Source organism: Mobula hypostoma, chromosome 24 (assembly GCF_963921235.1).
Source record: "Mobula hypostoma chromosome 24, sMobHyp1.1, whole genome shotgun sequence".
Lineage (NCBI taxonomy): Eukaryota > Metazoa > Chordata > Chondrichthyes > Myliobatiformes > Myliobatidae > Mobula > Mobula hypostoma.
Window position 1 is genome coordinate 6,867,523 of NC_086120.1, and position 21,240 is coordinate 6,888,762.

At 43.7% G+C, this 21,240-nt stretch overlaps 1 protein-coding gene across 1 annotated transcript in view; it reads left to right on the plus strand.

Moving 5' to 3' along the window:
* Window positions 1-10,800, plus strand: part of LOC134337442 (procathepsin L-like) — a 35,521-nt gene extending 24,721 nt beyond the window's left edge. The window contains exons 5-7 of the mRNA XM_063032446.1: window positions 743-908; window positions 6,816-6,921; window positions 10,701-10,800. Of these exons, the coding sequence (XP_062888516.1) occupies window positions 743-908; window positions 6,816-6,921; window positions 10,701-10,800 (372 nt within the window). The remainder of the gene's footprint in view (window positions 1-742; window positions 909-6,815; window positions 6,922-10,700) is intronic.
* The last annotated feature ends 10,440 nt before the right edge of the window (window positions 10,801-21,240 follow it).

The window sequence follows — 21,240 nt, forward strand, 5'->3', positions numbered from 1 at the left end:
CGGTCGATCCTCTGCAGTGAACCTGGCACCCAAGCAAGGGTGGACACACACCGGGTTCCCGCTGATCGTACCTTTCCACCCTGTGCGTCTATGGCTTGGTTCCGCAACCAGCCTTCCAAACGACTCCCGCCGACTTGCAGGGGGGCACCGCTTCCAGGGTCTCGTTACCTCGGGGTGTCGTGTGTGTCCTGCCTTAGCGAACTTGTTCCTTTTTATCCCTCTGCTGGGGTATCGCCTGTCCATCACTTCAAACAGTTCAGGGTTCAAAGGGGGAGCCGATCTTGACAATACCCAGACTGATGGCTCCTTCATTAACACCTCCAAACACTGCTTCATTGTGTTCCTTATCACTCCTTCTCCTGAGGACAGGTGGCAGACCAACTGCTGATGCACTGGTGCTAGCCCAGGCCAGCAAACATCTTAATTTATGTGTATTCTCGTCACAGAGCCCACTTGTCCATGCTAATGGACCCCTCCTTCAGTCCACTTGTCCATGCTAACGAACCCTTCCTTCAGTCCACTTGTCCATGCTAATGGGACCCTCCTTCACTCCACCTGTACAGCAGTGGCATTTGAGGCTTTTGGATAGACACATGAGTATGCAAGGAGTGGAGGATATGGATCACGAGCAGACAGAAGAGATTTAGCTTAATTTGACATTGAGAGCTGAAGGACCTGTTGCTGCGCTGTATGGTTCTGTGTCTCTGTGAGCTATCAGCTTTCTACAATCTCTTTGTTTCAGGATGGGGAATGCAAGTATAACAGGAATGATATTGTTGCCACTTGCAAAGGTGTCAGGAAGATTCCGACAGACTCTGAAGCAGATTTGGCTGAGGCAGTGGCCACTGTTGGACCGATCTCGGTTTCCATCGATGCGGAGCACAGATCCTTCATGTTGTACAAATCAGGTGAGAGCCAGGGACCAGGAGGTCCCACTGCAGTGCCCCCACTTTGTACCCTCCAATTGTAAAACACTTGAGCAGTAGTGGCTGCTCTGCTGTTCGTCTTCATTGTCAGAAGACAGTGTTTTGTATGTATGATGTCTGTTAATGGCAAGGGGCTACTACACTGAAGCAGGCTTCGTCTGCAAGTACAGCCTCCCTTGGTGTTGTTGTTAAAGGGACCTCTTCCTTTCCCTGCTGCTGGTGGTACTTCAAAACCTCCATCTTAAGGGGCAAGAACAGCTGATCCAGTCCCTCTAGCAGCCACACTCCTTCATATCTGGACCAATGTGGACAAACTCTCGTCCCTGTGGTCCAGTCTTGGTCAAGATAGTGCCCCCATGGACACGCCTGACAGGTGGCAAAGCTGGAGGGGGAGATCAGCAAAAATTCTCATTGATTGTAATGAGTTTTACATAGTAGTTTAAACCGAAGTACATATATCCAGCGGGCAGCAGAGTGAGCCAGGAGCAGAGTGAAGGCTTAAGGGCTTTGGCTCAACAGGCTTAGGCGGAAACGGGTGAGGCAAAGAAGGTTTGGTTTTAAATTTTTCCTGTTATTTGAGGAAAGGAGGAAGTTTGACTGTGAGGGCAGCTTGTTGTTCTTGGTGCTGGATGTGGGAGGCCCTGGAGTCTCCCAGCCTCCCGGACGTCCACATCTGCTCCAGGTGCGCCGAGATGCAGCTCTTAAGGGACCGCGTTAGGGAACTGGAGCTGCAGCTCGATGACCTTCGTATGGTCAGGGAGAGTGAGGAGTTGATAGAGAGGAGTTGCAGGCAGGTGGTCACACCGAGGCCACAGGAGGCAGACAACTGGGTCACGGTTAGGAGGGGGAAGAGGAAGAGTCAGGTAATAGAGAGTACCCCGGTGGCTGTACCCCTTGACGATAAATACTCCTGTTTGAGTACTGTTGGGGGGGACAGCTTACCTGGAGGAAGCGACAGTGGCCGTGCCTCTGGCACAGAGTCCGGCCCTGTAGCTCAGAAGGGTAGGGAAAGGAAGAGGAGGCCAGTTGTGATAGGGGACTCGATAGTTAGGGGGTCAGATAAATGATTCTGTGGATGCAGTCCAGAGACCTGGATGGTAGTTTGCCTCCCTGGTGCCAGGGTCCAAGATATCCTGAAGGGGGTGGGTGAGGAGCCAGAGGTCGTGGTACATATTGGTACCAATGACATAGGTAGGAAAAGGGAAGCGGTCCTGAAAGGAGAATATAGGGAGTTAGGAAGGGAGTTGAGAAAAAGGACAGCAAAGGTAGTAATCTTGGGATTACTACCTGTGCCTTGCGACAGTGAGAGTAGGAATGGAATGAAGTGGAGGATAAATGTGTGGCTGAGGGATTGGAGCAGGGGGGCAGGGATTCAAGTTTCTGGATCATTGGGACCTCTTTTGGCGCAGGTGTGTCCTGTACAAAAAGGACGGATTGCACTTGAATCCTAGGGGGACCAATATCCTGGCGGGGAGATTTGCAAAGGCTACCAGGGAGACTTTAAACTAGAATGGTTGGGGAGTGGGAATCAAATTGAAGAGAGTAGGAGAGAGGAGGTTAGCTCACAAATAGAGAAGGCTAGTAGATAGTGTGTGAGGCAGGATAGGCAGGGGACAGAGAACGGGAGCACTTAGACCGAAGATATAGGGGAGAAGGAAGAAAAAGATAACAAAGTTGTTTGCACAATTAGGGATAAACAGAGAGTAAGAGGTGGAGAGTTTCTTAAGTACATCTATTTTAATGCTAGGGGCATTGTAAGAAAGGTAGATGAGCTTAGAACATGGATTGATACCTGGAAATATGTTGTTGTAGCTATTAGTGAAATATGGCTGCAGGAGGGGTGTGATTGGCAACTAGATATTCCTGGATTTCATTGCTTCAGGTATGATAGAATCGGAGGGGCAAGAGGGGGAGGTGTTGCATTGCTTGACAGAGAAAATATAACAGCGGTGCTTTGGCAGGATAGATTAGAGGACTCATCCAGGGAGGCTATTTGGGTGGAATTGAGGAATGGGAAAGGTGTAGTAACACTTATAGGGATGTATTATAGACCACCTTATGGAGAACAAGAATTGGAGGAGCAAATTTGTAAGGAGACAGCAGATATTTGTAGTGAGCACAAGGTTGTGATTGTGGGAGATTTTAATTTTCCACACATAGACAGGGAAACCCATTCTGTAAAAGGGCTGGATGGTTTGGAGTTTGTAAAATGTGTGCAAGATAGTTTTTTGCAGCAATACACAGAGGTCACCAACGAGAGAAGGGGCAGTGTTGGATCTTCTGTTAGGGAATGAGATAGGTCAGGTGACAGAGGTATGTGTTGGGGAGCACTTCGATTCCAGTGATCACAATGACATTAGTTTCAATATAATTATGGAGAAGGATAGGACTGGACCCAGGGTTGAGATTTTTGATTGGAGAAAGGCTAACTTTGAGGAGGTGCGAAAGGATTTAGAAGGAGTGGATTGGGACAATTTGTTTTATGGGAAGGATGTAACAGAGAAATGAAGGTCATTTAAAGATGAAATTTTGAGGGTACAGAATCTTTATGTTCCTGTTAGGTTGAAAGGAAAGGTTAAAAGTTTGAGAGAGTCATGGTTTTCAAGGGATATTGGAAACTTGGTGTGGAAAAAGAGAGAGATCTACAATAAATATAGGCAGCTTGGAGTAAATGAGGTGCTCGAGGAATATAAAGAATGTAAAAAGAATCTTAAGAAAGAAATTAGAAAAGCTAAAAGAAGATATGAGGTTGCTTTGGCAAGTAAGGTGAAAATAAATCCAAAGGGTTTCTACAGTTATATTAATAGCAAAAGGATAGTGAGGGATAAAATTGGTCCCTTAGAGAATCAGAGTGGACAGCTATGTGTGGATCCAAAAGAGATGGGGGAGATTTTGAACAATTTCTTTTCTTTGGTATTCACTAAGGAGAAGGATATTGAATTGTGTAAGGTAAGGGAAACAAGTAGGGTAGTTATGGAAACTATGATGATTAAAGAAGAGAATGTACTGGCGCTTTTATGGAATATAAAAGTGGATAAATCTCCGAGTCCTGACAGGATATTCCCTAGGACCTTGAGGGAAGTTAGTGTGGAAATAGCAGGGGCTCTGACAGAAATATTTCAAATATCATTAGAAATGAGGATTGACGTATTGCTCATGTTGTTCCATTGTTTAAAAAGGGGTCTAAGAGTAAACCTAGCAATTATCGGCCTGTGAGTTTGACGTCAGTGGTGGGTAAATTGATGGAAAGTATTCTTAGAGACGGTATATATAATTATCTGGATCGGCAGGGTTTGATTAGGAACAGCCAACATGGATTTCTGTGTGGAAGGTCATGTTTGACAAATCTTATTGAATTTTTTGAAGAGGTTACTAGGAAAGCTGACGGGGGTAAAGCAGTGGATGTTGTCAATATGGACTTCAGTAAGGCCTTTGACAAGGTTCCACACGGAAGGTTAGTTAGGAAGGTTCAGTCGTTAGGTATTGATATTGAAGTAGTAAAATGGATTCAGCAGTGGCTGGATGGGAGATGCCAGAGAGTGGTAGTGGAAAACTGTTTGTCAGATTGGAGGCCAGTGACTAGTGGTGTGCCTCAGGGATCTGTACTGGGTCCAGTGTTATTTGTCATATACATTAATGATCTGGATGATGGGGTGGTAAATTGGATTAGTAAGTGTGCAGATGATACTAAGATAGGTGGAGTTGTGGATAATGAAGTAGGTTTTCAAAGCTTGCAGAGAGATTTAGGACAGTTAGAAGAGTGGGCTGAAAGATGGCTGATGGAGTTTAATGCTGATAAATGTGAGGTGCGACATTTTGGTAGGACTAATCAAAATAGGACATACATGGTAAATGGTAGGGCATTGAAGAATGCAGTAGAACAGAGGGATCTAGGAATAATGGTGCATAGTTCCCTGAAGGTGGAATCTCATGTGGATAGGGTGGTGAAGAAAGCTTTTGGTATGCTGGCCTTTATAAATCAGAGCATTGAGTATAGGAGTTGGGATGTAATGTTGAAATTGTACAAGGCATTAGTAAGGCCAAATTTGGAGTATTGTGTACAGTTCTGGTCACCGAATTATAGGAAAGATGTCAACAAAATTGAGAGAGTACAGAGAAGATTTACTAGAATGTTACCTGGGTTTCATCTCCTAAGTTACAGAGAAAGGTTGAACAAGTTGGGTCTTTATTCTTTGGAATGTAGAAGGTTGAGGGGGGACTTGATAGAGGTATTTAAAATTATGAGGGGGATAGATAGAGTTGACGTGGATAGGCTTTTTCCATTGAGAGTGGGGAAGATTCAAACAAGAGGACATGAGTTGAGAGTTAAAGGGCAAAAGTTTAGGGGGTAACATAAGGGGGAACTTCTTTACTCAGAGAGTGGTAGCTGTGTGGAACGAGCTTCCAACAGAAGTGGTTGAGGCAGGTTCGATGTTGACGTTTAAAGTTAAATTGGATAGCTATATGGACAGGAAAGGAATGGAGGGTTATGGGCTGAGTGCAGGTCGGTGGGACGAGGTGAGAATAAGAGTTCAGCACGGACTGGAGGGGCCGAGATGGCCTGTTTCCGTGCTATAATTGTTATATGGTTATATGGTCATTTAAACTTGTAACTAATTTAAAAAGTGCATATTAACAAGTAAAACATTAATAAAGCAAAATCATTTAATGGTAATTCTTGTTGTCCAGTTAGGCCTGAAGTCAGGTGGATTTCGAACAGGCACGGTCAAAGCCTCAGGGAGGTTTGCCCCGTGGCGAACGATGAAGTCCCCAGGAATACTCGGCCCTGTAGATGGGGTACAGTGGTTCCCCAGCGGTGACTGTAGATACCACACTTGTGTTTTTCCCAGCACATCGATGGGTGTGGGAGATTGGCGGCAGTTCCAATGTCCAGCACATGAGGTGCTGCTGAGATCAGTGGCTGCACTGTTTGGCACCAGTTGTATCTTTGAACACACAAGAGAATCTGCAGATGCAGGAAATCTTGAGAAACACACAGAAAATGCTGGAGGAACTCTACAAGTCAGGCAGCATCTATAGAAGGGAAGGGTAGCCTTCAACTTGATGGCATATGCATTGACTTCTCTAGCTTCCTGTTTCACTCCTCTCTGCTTCCCCCACCATCCCCATATTTTGCATTCCCCATTCTGGTTACCCTCTCACTTACTTCTCTTCGCCTTATCTGACATCTCCACTCTCTGGTTCCCCTCCTCCTTTCCTTTCTTCCATGGTCCACTATCCTCTCCTATTAGATTTTTAGCCCTTTATCTCTTCCACCTACCCTCTCCCAGCTTCTTGCATCATCCCCACCACCTGCTCCCTCGGCTGCTCTCACCTATCACCTTTCATCTTCTGCCCCTCCTCCTCCCTCCACCTCAATCTGGCCTCTGCCCCTCTCCTCGCCAGTCCTGATGGAGAGCCTCAGCCCAATATTTTGACTGTTTATTCCTCTCCATAAATGCTGCCTGACCTGCCGAGTTCCTCTGGCATTCAGTGTATGTTGCCTGGTGTTTCTCTGAGTGCTCCTTCCAACCAATCGTGCTCCTGGAAAGCAGAGAATATTCCCAGCCACTCTCAATCCTTTCCCTAAAGGACGTTCACCTTTTTGTTTCCGCAAGTCCACCCAGGTTGCTTTCCTGATCCTCGTTTCCCTGTTCGTCTCCTCAAGCAATCAGTCTTCTCCCACCATTCACCTTCCCATCCCGACAAAGGAAGATGCCCAGGATGCCTGCCAGGAGACATGCCCTTGATCTTTATTCTCCACATTGGTACCAGCTCATGGGTGAAGGGATGTTTTGGGCATTAAAGACTATTCTATCACCGCCAACATCTTGGGCTTCCTGATGTGGACAATCTCCACTCCAGGGTGACAATGCATTGTCCTTGTAGGTGTATTTTATGAGCCTCGCTGCAGCCCTGCCAGACTGGATCATGAAGTGCTGGCTGTCGGGTATGGGACTGAAGATCAGAAGCCGTACTGGATCGTTAAAAACAGGTACATCAGTGGGAACAGTGCAGGCACGTTCACCACCGATTAGCACGGCCATGGAGTTCGAACTACAGTGCTGTACCACTTCAGTCTCCCCAGTTACACGTAGCGCAAAGGGCAGCACTGCGGTGCACCTGTTCTCCCTGTCACTGCGTGGGTGTCATCTGGGTGCTCTTGTTTCCTTCCACGTCTCAAGGTGTGAGTGGGTAGATGTACAGACCACAGTAAATTGTCCCTCGTGTGAAAGTGAGCAGAATCAGGGAGAGGGATGTAGAGGGGAAGGAAGGGGCTGGGTAGTGGGGTTGATACAGAATGGGATTACTGAAATTGAGTGGGTTGAAAATGGTCAGACTTGGTCGGCTAAAGGACTTGTGTGTGTGCTCATTCCTCGTTTAAGCTCTCTTGCCTCTTTGTTATCTGGAGCTGTTAGAATTTCTTCCTGGCAGAGTTTCTGAGACACAGTGGGCTCTAATTGTATCTCACTTGCTCTGAGATGTATATTGATTGGGAACAGAATGTCTGTGTATCCTCTTTCCCCAGCTGTAGGGCCATAAGACATTGGAGCAGAATTCGGCCACTTGACCCACTGAGTCTGCTCTGCCATTACATCATGGCTGATTTATGACCCCTCTCAACCCGTTTCTCCTGCGTTCTCTCCGTACCACTGATGCCCTGCCTAATCAAGAATCTATTAACCTCTGCTTTAAATAAACTCTATGACTTGGCTCCACAGCAATCTAAGGCAATGAATTACACAGATTCACCACCCTCTGGCTAAAGAAATTCCTCCTCATCTCTGTTCAAAATGGACATCACTCTATTCTGAGGCTGTGTCCTTTGGGCCAAAGTTCATCCACTATAGGCAATATCCTCTCCACATCCACTCTATCTAGGCCTTTCAATATTCAATAGGTTTCAAAAAGATCCCCCTTCATTCTTCTAAATTCCAGCTAATACAGGCCCAAAGCCATCAAATAATCCTTAAACTCCTCTGAACCCCCTCCCCCTAATGCCAGCACAGCCAAAATTGCTTACAATACTCCAAGTCTGGTCTGATCAATCTCTTACAAAATCTCAGCATTACATCCTTGCTCTTATATTCTAGTCCTCTTGAAATGAATACTAACATTGCATTTGCCTTCCATACCACTGACTAAACCTGCAAGTTAACCATTAAGGAAGTTTAGAAAATAGTCTAGGCCTTTATTCCTTCTAGCTAGGTGCATGATCATAAAGTTCCCTATACTATAGTCCAGCTGCCACATCTTTGCCCATTCTTTCATTCTGTCTGAGCCCTTCTGCAGACTCCCTGCTTCCTCACCACTATATGCCCCTCCACCTATCTTTAGTATCATCTCCAAACTCAGCCACCAGCCATCAATTCCATGATCTAAATAGCATGAAAAGAAGCAGTTGAAGTACTGACCCCTGTGGAACACCACTAGTCACCGGTAGCCAGTCTTTGCCTCCTGCCATTCAGCCAGTCTTTTTTCCATGCTAGTATCTTTTCCATAACCATGGGCTCTTATCTTGTTGTGCAGCCTCATGTGTAGTGTCTTGTCAAAAGCCTTCTGAAATCCAAGTGAACAACATCCACTAACTCTGCTTTGTCTATCCTGTCTTAGTTCCTCAAAGAATTCCAACAGATACTAAGGAAACCATGCCATCTTTGACCTATTTTATCAAGTGCCTCCAAATACCATGAAACCTCATCCTTAATTATGGACGACAACATCTTCCCAACCACTGAAATCAGGCTAACTGGCCTATAATTTTCTTTTCTCTGCCTCCCTCCTTTCTTAAAGAGTGTTGTGATATTTGCAATTTTCCAGTCCTCCAGAAACAGTGGAGAATCTATTCATTCTTGGAAAATCATTATAATGCCTCCACTATCTCTTGAGCCGCCTCTTTCAGAACCCTGGGGTGTAGTCCATCTGGTCCAGTGACTTTTCTACCTTCGCACCTTTAGCTTCCCAGACACCACCTTCTTAATAATAGCAACTACACTCACTTCTGCCCCCTGCCACTCTCGAATTTCTGGTGTTCTACTTGTGTCTTCTACAGTGAAGTTGACACAAAATAGTTATTAAGTTCATTCACCATTTCTTCATCTCCCATTATTACCTCCTCGACATAATTTTCCAGTAGTCTGATATCCACTCGCTTCTTTTACTCTTGAAATATCTTTAAAAAACTTTTGGTATCATCTCTTATATTATTGGTTAACTTACTAGCATATTTAATCTTTTCTTATGGCTTTTTAGTTGCCTTCTGTTGCTTTTTTAAAAGCATCCCACTTATCTAACTTCCCACTAATTTTTGTTATATTATATGCCCTCTCTTTTGCTTTTACGCTGTCTTTAACTTCCCTTGTCAGTCACAATTACCTCATACACTGCTTCATCTTCAAGATGTATCTATCCTGTCCCTTCCTAATTGCTCCCAGAAACTCCTACCATTGCTGTTCTACCATTATCTCTGCTAGTGTCTCCTTCCAATCGACGTTGGCCAACTCCTCTCTCATGCCTCTGTAATTCTCTTTACTCCACTGTAATACTGATACATCTGACTTTATCTTCTCCCTCTCAAACTGCATGGTAAATTCTATCATATTATGATCACTGCCTCCTGAGGGTTCCTTTATCTTACGCACCCTAATCAAATCTGGTTCATTACACAACACCCAATCCAGAATTGGCTTTCAACCACAAGCTCCACTAAAAAAACATCTTGTAGATATTTTACAAATTCCTTCTTTTGGGATCCAGCACCAACCCAATTTCGCCAATCTACCTACGTATTGAAATTCCCCGTGACTATGTTAGCATTGCCTTTTTGTACATCTTTTCTATCTCCTGTTGTAGTTTATATCCTACATCCTGTCTACTGTTTTGGGTTCTTTCCTGAAGGTAGGGCCAGCAAGATATTGTTGAGTACTTGCACCATCTGGAGCCAGTCCTTGTGTGAAGTGGAGCAGTATGTTGGTGGTAAAGAGATACCTAGTCCAGACTGAGTCTAGGCACATAGCATTTGTGGAGGTAAGAGGTGCTGAAGTCTAAGTCCAGCCATGGCCTTTTTGGATGGTGGAACCAGGACAAGGGGTCATGGCCATCCCCTGATGATCTGAACATGACTCCTTACTGCACAATGACTACACTGCAATACTTGTTGTCAGGGTGGGACAGAGGGCGCCAGAAGCTAGAGTTGCTTCGGTGAAATTGATGGGAATATGTTGATCAATCTCTTCTCCCATTTTCTCCTGATTGTAGACCGAGACCCTGTAAAAGGCACTCAGCTTGTCCTCTAATGGGAATCATAGGGTCTTTGAGAAGGGAGGGCTGTGAACTTCTTCCCCAGCCTGAACTCCAGCAGGGGTAGCTGTAATGGTGTTACAGTGCCAGTGACCCTGATTCTACTCCGCTGCGGTCTGTAAGGAGTTTGAATTGTACATTCTCCCCAAGACCATGTGGCCTTCCTCTAGGTGCTCTGGTTTCCTCCCACATTCCAAAGGCATACAGGTTAGAAGGTCAATGGCTCACATGGGTGTAATTGTGCCCAATTACAATTATAGCTTGTTTAAAAATATGGTGCTGTAATCTCTAAATAGATAAAATCAGTCTCGGTATTACCTTAACTTATTCCAGTTCTACAGCAGCTAATCTCTTCACCTCTCATTTGCCCCCACCTCTCCCTGCCTCTCATCTGAAGCAAAAGTAACTGATTTAAAAAATGCATAAAGATTTGTTTAGCCAGGAAATTAATGCAAAAGTTTCTGTTCCATTTAGTTGGGGAACGAGTTGGGGCATGGATGGTTATGTCCACATGTCCAGGAATATGGATAACAACTGTGGAATTGCAACGGACGCTGTTTATCCTGAGGTGTGACGGCTGGAACTGGATGGCACACCACAACGTGAACTAGATTCCACTTACCTGAAGCAGTTGATCCATTGTTTCATTGTTAACCACATAACCGTGCCTTGCCATTTACATTTACATGGTCATTTACAGCTGCAGCAGGGTATAACAAATTGCATAGAAACTTCCCTTTTGGAAAGATTATTAATAGTTGTTAGAATCAATGTAAGAGTTTCTGCTTGTGCTTTCGTAGTTGTATTTGAATATTTTATGCTCATTGTAGCAAAATCACACTAAACTTATTTTACTATGATACTAAGGCTATTATAAGTTGAACTGCAATAATCTAATAAATATTATTGCTTGTCAATCTGTGAGTCCTGTTTATGCAGTTAAGGATAAATAAAGATTAATGGGTAAAGTAAAATTACTATAGATACTCTGGTCCAGTCTTGCCTTTCTTCCTCTATCAATATCTTTATCACAAAACATACTCAACAGAAGTGTTCAAGGTGTTGGCATTGTTGTTTTCATAGGCTTTTTGAATTTTCTGTGTGTTAATGGCAATAGTCATAGAAACATAGAAAACCTACAGCACAGTAGAGGCCCTTCGCCCACAAAGTTGTGCCGAACATGTCCCTGCCTTAGAAATTACTAGACTTATTCATAGCCCTCTATTTTTCTAAGTCCTTGGGATGAATCTTTTCCCTCTGGAACCCTCTGTGGTTGCCGCATTATGTATGTTGCCAGATGTAGCTCCAAGATGAAGGAGCCAGTGATGTCAAACGTTCCAACAATTCCGTTGGCTCCAAGGTCCAACATGAGGTCAGCTGGAGCCAGAGTGATGAATCAGTGATCAGTCTCCACAGTTGGCCGTTTGTTTGGCTGGAGCATGTGACCTCACCATTCTGAGAGAGACCGATTCTGGCTTAAGCTTCCACCCAAAGTCTTACTAATGCCAGAGCACCCTGTTTTAACAAGAAGGAGGCATGAGCAAGTAGCACTGTGAACACCCAGTGGCAAGGTCTGTTCACAATAGAGCCAATCACATCAGGGTAATTAACCTCATGTAAAGGCAGCTCTCACCGGATAAAGGCAGCATCAACAGAACAATCAGTCCAATGATCTGCAAGCAGCATTGCCCCTCAAAGTTCTTTGGGATGTGGACATCACTAGTTCCGCTGTTCCTGAATATACTTCTGAGGCCAAGCCACCTTTGGAGCTACTGGGCCATTCAGATGCTAGTCAAGGACAACCATGTTGGTCAGTCTGGACTCGGCTAACAGCAGCATCTTCTCTCAGAGGGAGCACTAGTGGACCAGAGGAGATTTTCTTCCAACAATTCACTGGTTTCAAAATTACAGAAATGATATATATTTTTAAAATTATGTACTATTAATTAACAGAAATCAAGTTCCAGAGTGGGTTTTTAAAAATATATTTTGCCAAAGGAGAGCTTTTGGCCCATAGCCTCCATGTGGATCCTATCGGACTATTAATTTAACCTCACATTAAAGGTTACGGACCTACTAATGTAACTACTGATTTGTTTCTCTGCCCACTAGTGCAGTGAAAAAAAGTTCACTAAGGTCTGCGTAGCTGCTGATATGATGTTAAACGTGGCAGTTGTGGGTGACGAAGCAGTGCAAATGACAGAGCTGCTCTCTCACAGCTCCAGCAGCTCAGGGTTAATACTGAGCTCTGATGCTGTGTGTGGGGAGTTTCTGCTTTCCCTGTTCCAGTGTCCTCCTGCAGCCTAAAGAGTGCAGGCTGGTCGGTTAACTGGCCACTTTCAGTTACCCTGATTGTAGATGGGTAGCAGGAGTTGGAGGGGCATAGGTTGCTGAGAAATAAGGGTAGCAGGAGTTGGAGGGGCAGGTAGGGTAGTATAGGTTGCTGAGAAATAAGAAGGGTAGTAGGAGTTGGAGGGGTAGGTAGGGTAGTATGGGTTGCTGAGAAATAAGAGGGGCTCTGGGAATAAGGAAATACTGTAGCTCAGAACAAGCACAGACTCAATGGGCTGATTGGCCTTCTCTGGCCACAAGAATTTTGACTTCAGCAGAACCTTGTGGTACATTACCAACATTGCATTGATAACTATGGGCTGACCAGAAGTGCACTGAGAGCGGTAAGTGTAAAGGAGTTGGGGGCTTGCTGTTCTGGTTAACAATGGATGGTGCAATCCTGGTCATATTACGATCGAGGAACGTGTTTGTAGCCCGGATATTGAACTTTTTGCTGTTGGACACCGGCCATATTCCACCGAGATACAACACTGGATGTCATAGGAAGTCATTCCTGCCTGTGGCCATCGAACTTTGCAGCTCCTCCCGTGGAGGGTCAGACACCCTGAGCCAATAGGCTGGTCCTGGACTTATTTCCATCTGGCATAATTTGCATATTGTTGTTTGATTGTTTGTGGTTTTTGTATTTCTATATTTATGTTCTATTCTTGGTTGGTGCAGCTGTAACGAAACTCAATTTCCCTCGGGATCAATAAAGTATGTCTATGTCTATGTCTAACAATGCAATGTTAGTAATGTACCACAGAGGTTGTAAGTCCCTGCAAAACAATAATCTCACCTTACTTGGTGGTCATCGGTCAAACATCCGGATATGTTTCATATAACTTACACTGATCCATACGCTGAAACCAAAGCCTGAATCCAACCTCTCTGAATATCTCTTTTTCTCCTCCCACTGGTTCCCTTCCTCCACTGTTCCCGTCTGCCCTTCCCATCCCCACTTGATTTCATGCCCCAACGTCCTCTCCTGTCTGATTCCAATATCTTCAGCCCTTTGTTCCATCCACCTATCATGTGCCAGCCTCCATCGCCATTTCCCCCATCTGCCCGTCACCCCTCCTCACCTGAATCCACACATCACTTGCCAGTTGCTGTACGAACCCTTCCCTCCACCTTTTCATACCGGCTTTCTCTCCTCCGTCTTTCAGTCCCAATGATTGGTCTTGACCTGAAACATCGACTGTCTATTTCCCTCCATGGATGCTGCCTGACCAATTGAGGTCTGGCAGCGTCTGGTGTGTTGCTCCAGATCCCAGCATCTGCAATCTGTTGTGTCTCCATCTCTTTCTCTCACTCTGTCTACTTGGACCCTGGTTTGGACTCAAGTTTGTAAGACATAGGAGAAGAATTAGGCCATTCAGCCCATTGGGTTTACTCCACCATTTTTTCAATCGTGGCTGATTTATTATCCCTTCTCCAGCCTCCTCCCCATAAACTTTGCCACCCTTGCTAATCAAGAATAAACCCAATGACTTGGCCTCCATCTGTGGCAATGAATTCCACAGATTCACCACCTTTTGGCTAAAGAAATTCCTCCTCATCTCTGTACTAAATGGATGGCACTTCATTCTGAGGCTGTACTCTCTGGTCCTAGACTCCCCCATTATAAGCAACATCCTTTCCACATCCACTCTATCTAAGGCTTTCAATATTTGATAGGTTTCTATAAGACCCTCCTCATTCTTCTAAACTCCACTCTTAAAGGAGAGAAAGAGACAGAAGAAAGGAAATTACAGGCCATTCAGTATGACCTCAGTGGTTGGGAAGATGTTAGATTCAATTGTTAAGGACATGATTTAGGGATACTTGGAGGCACATGATAAAATAGGTCAAAGCTGGCATAGTTTCCTTAAGGGAACATCTTGTCTGACAAACCTATTGGAGAAATAACAAGCAGGATAGACAAAGGAGAATCGGTGGATATTGTGTACTTGGGTTTTCAGAAGGCTTTTAATAAGGTGTCACACATGAGGCTGCTTAACAAGTTAATAGCCCTTGGTATTGCAGGAAGGATACTAATATGGATAGAGCAGTGGTTGATTAGGAGGAGGCAAAGAGTGGGAATAAAGGGAGTCTTTTCCGGCTGACTGCTGGTGACTAGTGGTCTTCCACATGGGTCTGTGTTGGGACCAATTCTTTTTACATTATATCTCAATGATTTGGGTGATGGAATTGATGGCTTTGTTGCAAAGTTTGCAGACGATATGAAGATAGGTGGAGGAGCGGATAGTTTTGAGGAAGTAGAGAGGCTACAGAAGGACTTAGATTAGGAGAATGGGCAAGTGAATGGCAGATGGAATACAGTGTTGGGAAGTGTATGGTCATGCACTTTGGTAGAAGAAATGAAAGGGTTGACTATTTTCTAAATGGAAAGAAAATACGTAAAACTGAGATGCAAAGGGACTTGGGAGTCCTTGTGCAGGATTCTCTAAAGATTAATTTGCAGGTTGAGTTGGTGAGGAAGGCAAATGCAATGTTGTGAGAGTAAGAGTTTGGCACGGACTAGAAGGGCCGAGATGGTCTGTTTTCGTGCTGTAATTGTTATATGGTTATATGGTTAATGTAAGCATTCATTTGGAGAGGATTAGAATATAAAAGCAAGGTTGTAAAGTTAAGGGTCTTTAAGTCACTGGTGAGGCCTTATTTGGAATATTGTGAACAGTTTTGGACTCCCTTTCTAAGAAAGGATCTGCTGAAATTGGAGTGAGTTGAGGGGAGGTTCACAAATATGATTCCAGGATTGAAATACTTATATAAGGAATGTTTAATGGCTCTGGGCCTGTATTTACTGGAATTCAGAAGACTGAGGGGGATTTCATTGAAACCTATTGAATGTTGAAAGGCATCAACAGAGTAGATTTGGGGAGGATGTTTCCTATGGCGGAGTCTAAGACCAGAGGACACAGTTTCACAATTGAGGGACATACATTTAGGACAGAGATAAGGAGGTATTTCTTCAGCTAGTGAGTGGTGAATCTGTGGAATTCTTTGCCACAGGTGGCAGTGAAGGCCTTGTCATTGGATATATTTAAGGCAGAGCTTGATAGTTTCTTGATGAGTCAGGGCATGAAGGGATATTGGGAGAAGGCAAGAACTTGGGACTGAGAGAGAAATGGATCAGCCATGATGAAATGGCAGAACAGATTTGATGGGCTAAATGGCCTGATTCTGCTCCTATATCTTATGGTCATATGGTTTTAAAGAATACTGGCCCTGAACTATAAGACGCTCCACATACTTTCATTCCCAAGATTATTCTTGGGAACCAACTCTGGACCCTCTCCATTGCCAGCACATACTTTCCTCGATCAGGGGCCCAGAATTTCTCACAATAGTCCAAGTGTGGTCTGAACAATGCTTTATAAAGCCTCAGCGTTACAATCTTGCTTTTATATTGTAAAGCTCTCAAAATCAGTGTTAACATTGCATTTGCCTTCCTTATTGTTTTTCAACCTGCATGTTAACCTTCAAGGAATCCTGCATGAGAATTCCCAAGTTTGCTTGCAACATTGATTTCTGAATTTCACCCAGTTTAGTCTAGGTATTATTCTTTCCACCAAAGTGCATGACCAAGCTTTTCCCTATACAATATTCCACTTGTCACTTCTTTGCCCATTCAACTAATCTGCCATAGTCCTTCTGCAGAATCTCTGTTTCCTCAACTCTACGTGCCCCCTCAATCTATCTTCTTATCATCCTCAAACTTGGTCACAAAACCGTCAATTCCATCATCCAAATTAACTCCTGCAGAGCACCACGAGTCACCAGCAGCCAAACAGAAAAGGCCTATTTTATTCCCACTCTTTGCTTTCTGACAGTCAACCAATCTGCTATCCATGCTAGTATCTTTCCTGTAATCCCATGGGTTCTTATCTTGTAAAACTGCCTCATATGTGACAGTTTGTCAAAGGTCTTCTAAGAACCCAAAACAATGTCCACTCACTCTCCTTTGACTATCCTGTCTGCTGTTTCCTCAGAGCAATTCCAACAGATCTGTCAGGTGAGATTTTCTCTTAAGGAAACAATGCTGACGTTGGTCTATTTTATCATGTGCCTTCAAGCACCCTGAAACCTCATCCTTAACAATGGGCTCCAACATTTTCCCAACCACTGAAATCAGGCTAACTGGCCAATTAATTCTTGCCTTTTGCCTGCCCCCCCCCCCACTTCTTAAAGAGTGGAGTGACATTTGTAATCCTTCAGTCCTCTGTAACCATTCCAAATTCTAATGATTCCTGACAGATCACTACTAATGCCTTCACAATCTCTTCAGCTACCTCTTTCAGAACCCGGAGTGTAGTCCATCTGGTCCAGGTGACATATCTACCTTCAGACCTTTCAGCTTCTGAAGCACCTTTCTTTAGTAATAGCAGCTACGCTTCTTCCTGCTGACACTTGAGTCTCACTCTGGAGTTTAAGGCTTACTGCTGCCGGCTTCCATGTGGAAAACTGACACAAAATACTTACTGAGTTTGTCTGTTATTTCTACCCCTCCAGCATCATTTTCCAGCTGTTATATATCTACGCTCTTTTATTCTTTATATCTATATTCTTTGGTATCCTCTTTTGTAGTATTGGACAGCTTGCCTTCATATTTCAACTTTTCTTTCCTTATTGCATTTTAGTTGTCTTCTGTTGGTTCTTAAAAGCTTCCCAGTCCTCAAGCTGCCCACTAATTTTTGCTATATTGCATGTCCTCTCTTGATTTTCCGTTACCTTTGACTTCTCTTGTCAGCCACCGTTGTCTCCTCCTCCCTTTAGAATACTTCTGCTTTGGGATGTGTCTACAACAAAGCCAAGCTGCTACAAATGTTGCCAATTAGTCCATCTGACAGGGGAAGGATCTTATTGAAAAAAATAGACTCTTCCCCAGCGTACATCTGGATTTACTTGCCAGCATTCTGAATGCTTCAGTTGTCAATAAGATGAACGACAACAACATTGTGGTGAGGGAAGGACACTGCAAACATTTACAGTATAAAATACATCCTCAGGACTTCATCTTGATGCATTTAGACAACAGACGCTGGGAGGTAAGTCCTTTGATATAATTTTTTCTTGATTATTATTGCAATGTTGAAGTACTTGTGTGTGTTGTTCAGTAACTGTTTGATTAAATTAATATTATTGGTACTAATGTCAGTATTTCCACATGTGCTCTGATAGCTCTCCAATATTCCAGAAGAAGAATATCTTTGCTTGTACACACAAGAGAAAATCTGCAGATGCGGGGAATCCAAGCCATACAGTTAAAAAGCTGGAGGAACTCAGCAGGCCAGGCAGCATCTATGGAAAAGATTGTACTCTTTTCCAGGGATGCTGCCTGGCCTGCTGTGTTCCTCCAGCATTTTGTGTGTGTTGCGTATCTTTGCTTGTACTGCTTAAAATGGACAGGCTCAAAATGTAAGCAAGTTCAGATATATTGGCAATAACTGCACTTCTTCTTCATGTGCCTTGCGCATTACACCCTTGGGTGATCATGGCTCTCCGCATTGAACGATCCCTTGCAGTGTCAATGATATCTCGCACACTTAGATCTGTTAGTTCTTTCACAGTGTCCATATATTTTCTTCTTTGCCTTCCTCTTCCGTGTTTCCCAGGCGTACGGCCTTGTAATGTGAGGCATTCTATTTCTCCCTTGCTGATAACATGGCCCAGGAATTTAAGTTTCCTCTCACTTAATGTTCTCATTAGAGATCTTTTTGTATGGGCATGTTGGAGTACTGCCTCATTAGTTACCTTATGTCTATATGATATTTTTAGCATTCTTCGAAGAAACCACATTTCTATTGCTTCTAAGTTTCTTTGGAGTTCTGGTGTTATAGTCCATGTTTTGGAAGCATACAGCAAGATTGACCAGATGTAACATTTTAGTAGCCTGTGCCTTGTTTTCATAGAAATGTGTCTGTTGGTAAAAATAGGTTTCATATTTTGGAAGTTGGTTTTGGCAATGGCAGTTCCTCTTTTTATTTCTACTTTACTCAGACAGGACAGATTAGAGGGCTTGTCTACTGAGTCCTTATGAGTGGAGCTGAGAAACAGGAAAGGTATGGCCACATTAGTGAGGTTGTATTATAGACCACCCAATAGTCAGTGAGAACTGGAGGAGCAAATCTGCAGAGAGATAACAGGCAACTGCAGGAAACATAAAGTTGTGGTGGTAGGGGATTTTAATTATCCACATATTGATTGGGACTCCCATACTGTTAGGGGTCTAGATGGGTTAGAGTTTGTAAAATGTGTTCAGGAAAGTTTTCTAAATCAATATATAGAGGTACCAACTAGAGGGGATGCAATATTGGATCTCCTATTAGGAAAGGAGTTAGGACAAGTGACAGAAGTCTGTGTAGGGGAGCTCTTTAGTTCCAGTGATCATAACACCATTAGTTTCAACTTGATCATGGATAAAGATAGATCTGGTCCTAGGGTTGAGGTTCTAAACTGGAAGAAGGCCAAATTTGAAGAAGTGATAAAGGATCTAAAAGCGTGGATTGGGACAGGTTGTTCTCTGGCAAGGATATGATCGGTAAGTGGGAAGGCTGCAAAGGAGAAATTTTGAGAGTGTAGAACTTGTATGTTCCTGTCAGGATTAAAGACAAAGTGAATAGGAATAAGGAACCTTGGTTCAAGGGATATTGCAACTCTGATAAAGAAGAAGAGAGAGTTGTATGACATGTATAGGAAACAGGGAGTAAATAAGGTGCTTGAGGAGTATAAAAAGTGCAAGAAAATACTTAAGAAGGAAATCAGGAGGGCTAAAAGAACATATGAGGTTGCCTTGGTAGTGAAAGTGAAGGATAATCCAAAGAGCTTTTACAGGTATATTAAGAGTAAAAGGATTGTAAGGGATAAAATTGGTCCTCTTGAAGATCAGAGTGGTTGGCGATGTGCGGAACCAAAGGAAATGGGGGAGATCTTAAATGGGTTTTTTGCGTCTGTATTTACTAAGGAAACTGACATGAAGTCTATGGAATTAAGGGAAACAAGTAGGGAGATCATGGAAACTGTACAGATTGAAAAGGAGGAGGTGCTTGCTATCTTGAGGCAAATTAAAGTGGATAAATCCCCAGGACCTGACAGGGTATTCCCTCGGACCTTGAAGGAGACTAGTTTTGAAATTGCCGGGGCCCTGGCAGATATATTTAAAATGTCGGTGTCTATGGGTGAGGTGCTGGAGGATTGGAGAATGGCTCATATTGTTCCATTATTTAAAAAAGAATCGAAAAGTAATCCGGGAAATTATAGGCTGGTAAGTTTGACATCGGTAGTGGGTAAGTTATTGGAGGGAGTACTAAGAGACAGAATCTACAAGCATTTGGATAGACAGGGACTTATTAGGAAGAGTCAACATGGCTTTGTGTGTGGTAGGTCATGTTTGACCAATCTGTTGGAGTTTTTTGAGGAGGTTACCAGGAAAGTGGATGAAGGGAGGGCAGTGGATGTTGTCTACATGGACTTCAGTAAGGGCTTTGACAAGGTCCCGCATGGGAGGTTAGTTAGGAAAATTCAGTTGCTAGGTATACTTGGAGAGGTGGTAAATTAGGTTAGACATTGGCTCAATGGAAGAAGCCAAAGAGTGGTAGTAGAGAATTGCTTCTCAGAGTGGAGGCCTGTGACTAGTGGTGTGCCACAGGGATTAGTCCTGGGTCCATTGTTATTTGTCATCAATGATCTGGATGATAATGTGGTAAATTGGATCAGCAAATTTGCTGATGATACAAAGATTGGAGGTGTAGTGGACAGTGAGGAAGGTTTTCAAAGCTTGCAGAGGGATTTGGACCAGCTGGAAAAATGGGCTGAAAAATGGCAGATGGAGTTTAATACCGACAAGTGTGAGGTATTGCACTTTGGAGGGACAAGTCAAGGTAGAACATACAGGGTAAATGGTAAGGTACTGAGGAGTGCAGTGGAACAGAGGGATCTGGGAATACAGATACAAAATTCCCTAAAAGTGGCGTCACAGGTAGACAGGGTCGTAAAGAGAGCTTTTGGTACATTGGCCTTTATTAATCAAAGTATTGAGTATAAGAGCTGGAATGTTTTGATGAGGTTGTATAAGGCATTGGTGAGGCAGAATCTGGAGTATTGTGTTCAGTTTTGCTCACCAAATTACAGGAAGGATATTAATAGGGTTGAAAGAGTGCAGAGAAGGTTTACAAGGATGTTGCCGGGACTTGAGAAACTCAGTTACAGAGAAAGATTGAATAGGTTAGGACTTTATTCCCTGGAGTGTAGAAGAGTGAGGAGAGATTTGATAGAGATATATAAAATTATGATGGGTATAGATAAAGTGAATGTAAGCAGGCTTTTTCCACTGAGGCAAGGGGAGAAAGAAACCAGAGGACATGGGTGAAGGGTGAGGGGGGGAAAAGTTTAAAGGGAACATTAGGTGGGGGGGCTTCTTCACACAGAGAGTGGTGGGTGTGTGGAATGAGCTGCCAGACGAGGTGGTAAATGCAGGTTCTTTTTTAACATTTAAGAATAAATTGGACAGATACATGGATGGGAGATGTATGGAGGGCTATGGTCCGTGTGCAGGTCAGTGGGACTAGGCAGAAAATGGTTCGGCACAGCCAAGAAGGGCCAAAAGGCCTGTTTCTGTGCTGTAGTTTTTCTATGGTTCTATAGTTCTACTTCTAGCATCTTGTGATATAAAGCTACC